At 41.0% G+C, this 3146-nt stretch overlaps 1 gene segment (V, D, J or C); it reads right to left on the reverse strand.

Annotated features, from left to right (window-relative positions):
• Window positions 1–1899: 1899 nt before the first annotated feature.
• On the reverse strand, window positions 1900–2901 carry LOC125010078. The segment is given in 2 exon segments: window positions 1900–2325; window positions 2588–2901. Coding segments are annotated over 2 exon segments (426 nt in total).
• Window positions 2902–3146: the final 245 nt, after the last annotated feature.

Genomic DNA, 3146 nt, shown 5'->3' on the forward strand with positions numbered 1-3146 from the left:
TTCATTTCTCTGTTGTCTTTGTCCTCAGTCCAATGAGTCAGAAATCAGTGGTTGAACAGAGAACACTGCAGCAGAGGAGATCTCCAGGTCGACTCCATTTCTCTCCTGGTTCAGTTTAGCAGTCAGTCCAGGGTGTGGAGGTGTTGCTGTCACCACGTTGGGATCTTTTGTATCAGTGATCAATAGAAGGAACTGAGGAGCTGATCCAGGATCCTGTCGATACCACTGGAGATTCTCAGCTTCAACTGAATAGTTACAGGACAGAGTAACACTACTGCCCTCTGATGAAAACACTTCAGCCCTGATGGCAGTAATATCATCTTCCAAGCTGTGACCTAGAGATGAAACATGTTATATCTACAGTCCTGTTCCACAGTCGCATGTCCATCCTTTGAAAGACTCAGTGATGCTGCTAACAGTGTCGTCAACAGTTCTTAGTGATGAACTCGTCACATCTTTGTAATGTAGAATGTGTCAAATGTTCAACATTGAATTCCAGCTCCAAGAAAATCCAAAGTGGACGAGTAATGCTTTGAAAGTGTCTTTGTGTTCCAGGTGTTGTTGTCAGAAACATACGTACCTACGAGAGCTGAACAGACCAGAATCACAGCCAGTTTTTCCATGTTGACAGACGTGAACTGTTGGAACTGATGTTCAGTGTCAGTTAGTTGTGAGTGGTTGTGTGAGTTGTGTTTGGTCTGATGTTCGCAGCAGTCAGTCAGTCAGTCAGTCAGTCAGTCAGTAGGAGGAGACTAGATCATTGAGCTCAGCACAGCTCTAAAGAGTGGTGATCTGACTTAGTGGAGCTTTAGTATCAGCTCTAACCAGGACATACACCCTCACTCTGACACTGCCTACACTCATTAAGCTACTTCATAGGACCCACATATCCAAGGTTAAATAGTCTAGCATCCACCCTGGAGACTTATACACAACAAGTAAGGCCCTACATTTCACTTTAGACTGAACTGAACCCAGTGGAAAGATGTAATATCTGGAGTATTGTGTTCTCTCTTCTTGTTGTTGTAGCAGCAGCATTTTGAATCAGTGCCAGTTCTCTTATTGTCTGATTGTGGTGGCCAGTAATGAGTTCATTACATTGGTCCAAGCAACAAGAAAGAACAACACAAAGGAGATTTTCTGAACCTTGTTTGGACAGAATCTTTCTCATTTTAGTATTTTACTAAGTTTCCACGATGATGAGTTTGATTCAGTTGTGATGTGAACACAGAACCCAAACTGGGAGCTGGTTCCACAGGAGAGGAGCCTGATAGCTGAAGGCTCTACCTCCCATTCTACTTTAGAACCTCTAGGAACCACAAGCAGACCTGCACTTAGAGATGGTAGTGATCTGTTGGGACAGTTTGGTTCTATGAGGTCTTTATATATGATGGAGCTCGGCCTTTCAGGGCCTTGTATGTAAGGAGGAGGATTTTAAATTCAATTCTAGATTTTAAAGGGAGCCAATGAAGAGAAGCTAATACTGGAGTAATATGATCTCTCTTGCTAATTCCTGTCAGTGCTCTTGCTGCAGCGTTTTGAATCAGTTGGAGGCTTTTTAAAGAGTATTTGGAGCCAGACAGTAACGAGTTACAATAATCCAGCCTGGAAGACACAAATGCATCAACTAGTTTTTCTGCATCACTCTGAGAAAGGATGCTCCTAATTTTGATGATATTACGAAGGTGAAAGAAAGCAGTCCTGGTCACCTGCTTCATTTGAGAATTAAAGGACATATCCTGGTGAAATATAACACCAAGGTTTTTCACAGTAGTACTGGAGGCCAAGGTAACGCCATCCAACAAAAGCAGGTGATTAGATAATGAATCTCTGACATGTTTAGTTTAGTGAGGATGTTGATGTTCTATCAGCTCTACAATGAATCTAGAGCAGACTGTATCCTAACCAACCATAGAAGTTGAACAGAGTGTGGCTCCCTCTAGTGGATGTTGTGGAGTATTGTGTTGTCTTTGCTCCAAAGGTTTTTGTTCAGAGTTTTGGTGTTTCCTGTCACTGTGGGCCTCAGAGCACAGTAGTACACAGCAGAGTCAGACACATGAAGCTTCTGGATCTTCAGAGGAACTGATTTGTCTTTGAGCTCAGCATCAAATCTGTCTTTAGGGAAACCTTGAGCATTGTCTTCTGTTCCTGTTGTATCACGCCGTAAAACATATTTTGGGAAACTATTCACTTCTTGTTTATACCAGAACAAATAGGCACCAAAGTTAATGTTAGTCTCAAAAGTGCAGCTGAGTGTGAGAGTGTCTCCTTCAGTAGCAATGACATCTCCTGGTATCTGGATCACGTTGTCTTCTCCTTTACACTCTGGGGAAGAACAGAACATGCAGAGGAAGAGATGAATCAATAAAGATGATTGATTCAGGGACAACAATCAGCAGCTTTAAAGAGTTACCTAGCCAGAGAGTCAGACACACAGATGGAGATTAAACAGGATTTTCACTCATCATTGTTTGAACCATAGAAGGTGTTTTTTACAAGGTAACAAAATGATGACAGAAATGATGTGCTCTGATTTTCTGGATCATGAATATTGAAAGAGATTTTCATGTGTGTTTCTACCACTCACCTATGATATGAGAGCAAAGTAAAAAGAGGTAAAGCAACATGTCTTTAGTTGTTGTCTTAGGGTTAGAGGTGGGGTTAGTCAGACAGCAGATGAACAATGTTCTTCCACTGCAGCAGAATGAAGCAGCCTCTCTGCTGCACAGCCCTTCTCCTCAACATCACCATGAACACAACAACAATCTGATTGGTTCACCTCATCATCAGTGGGTGGAGCCACAGGAAAACCTTCCTCTAAAAGAACGTTGGAAATTTCTACATACACTGTAAACTCTAATATTTTCACAGAACCCAAAAATTATTTTGTAACCGATTACACAAAAATATTTTAGTGATGTTTTTAAAAGTTTTAAGTTTACACAAAATAAAAATTACATTTGCAGTTGCCTTAAATTATTTGAGTGTTATCGTATAAATATTGATATTCCTCACCCTATAATTAAGCAGTGATTCACTTTTTTTCACTCATAATCTGTGGGCTGGGGAACATGTACTAAAATTAACTCTAAGCTGAAATACTGATGTTGGCCCATTCACAGCAGTTGTGAAGTGGGTGCTTATAG

The sequence above is a fragment of the Mugil cephalus genome, chromosome 7 (genome assembly GCF_022458985.1).
Source record: "Mugil cephalus isolate CIBA_MC_2020 chromosome 7, CIBA_Mcephalus_1.1, whole genome shotgun sequence".
Lineage (NCBI taxonomy): Eukaryota > Metazoa > Chordata > Actinopteri > Mugiliformes > Mugilidae > Mugil > Mugil cephalus.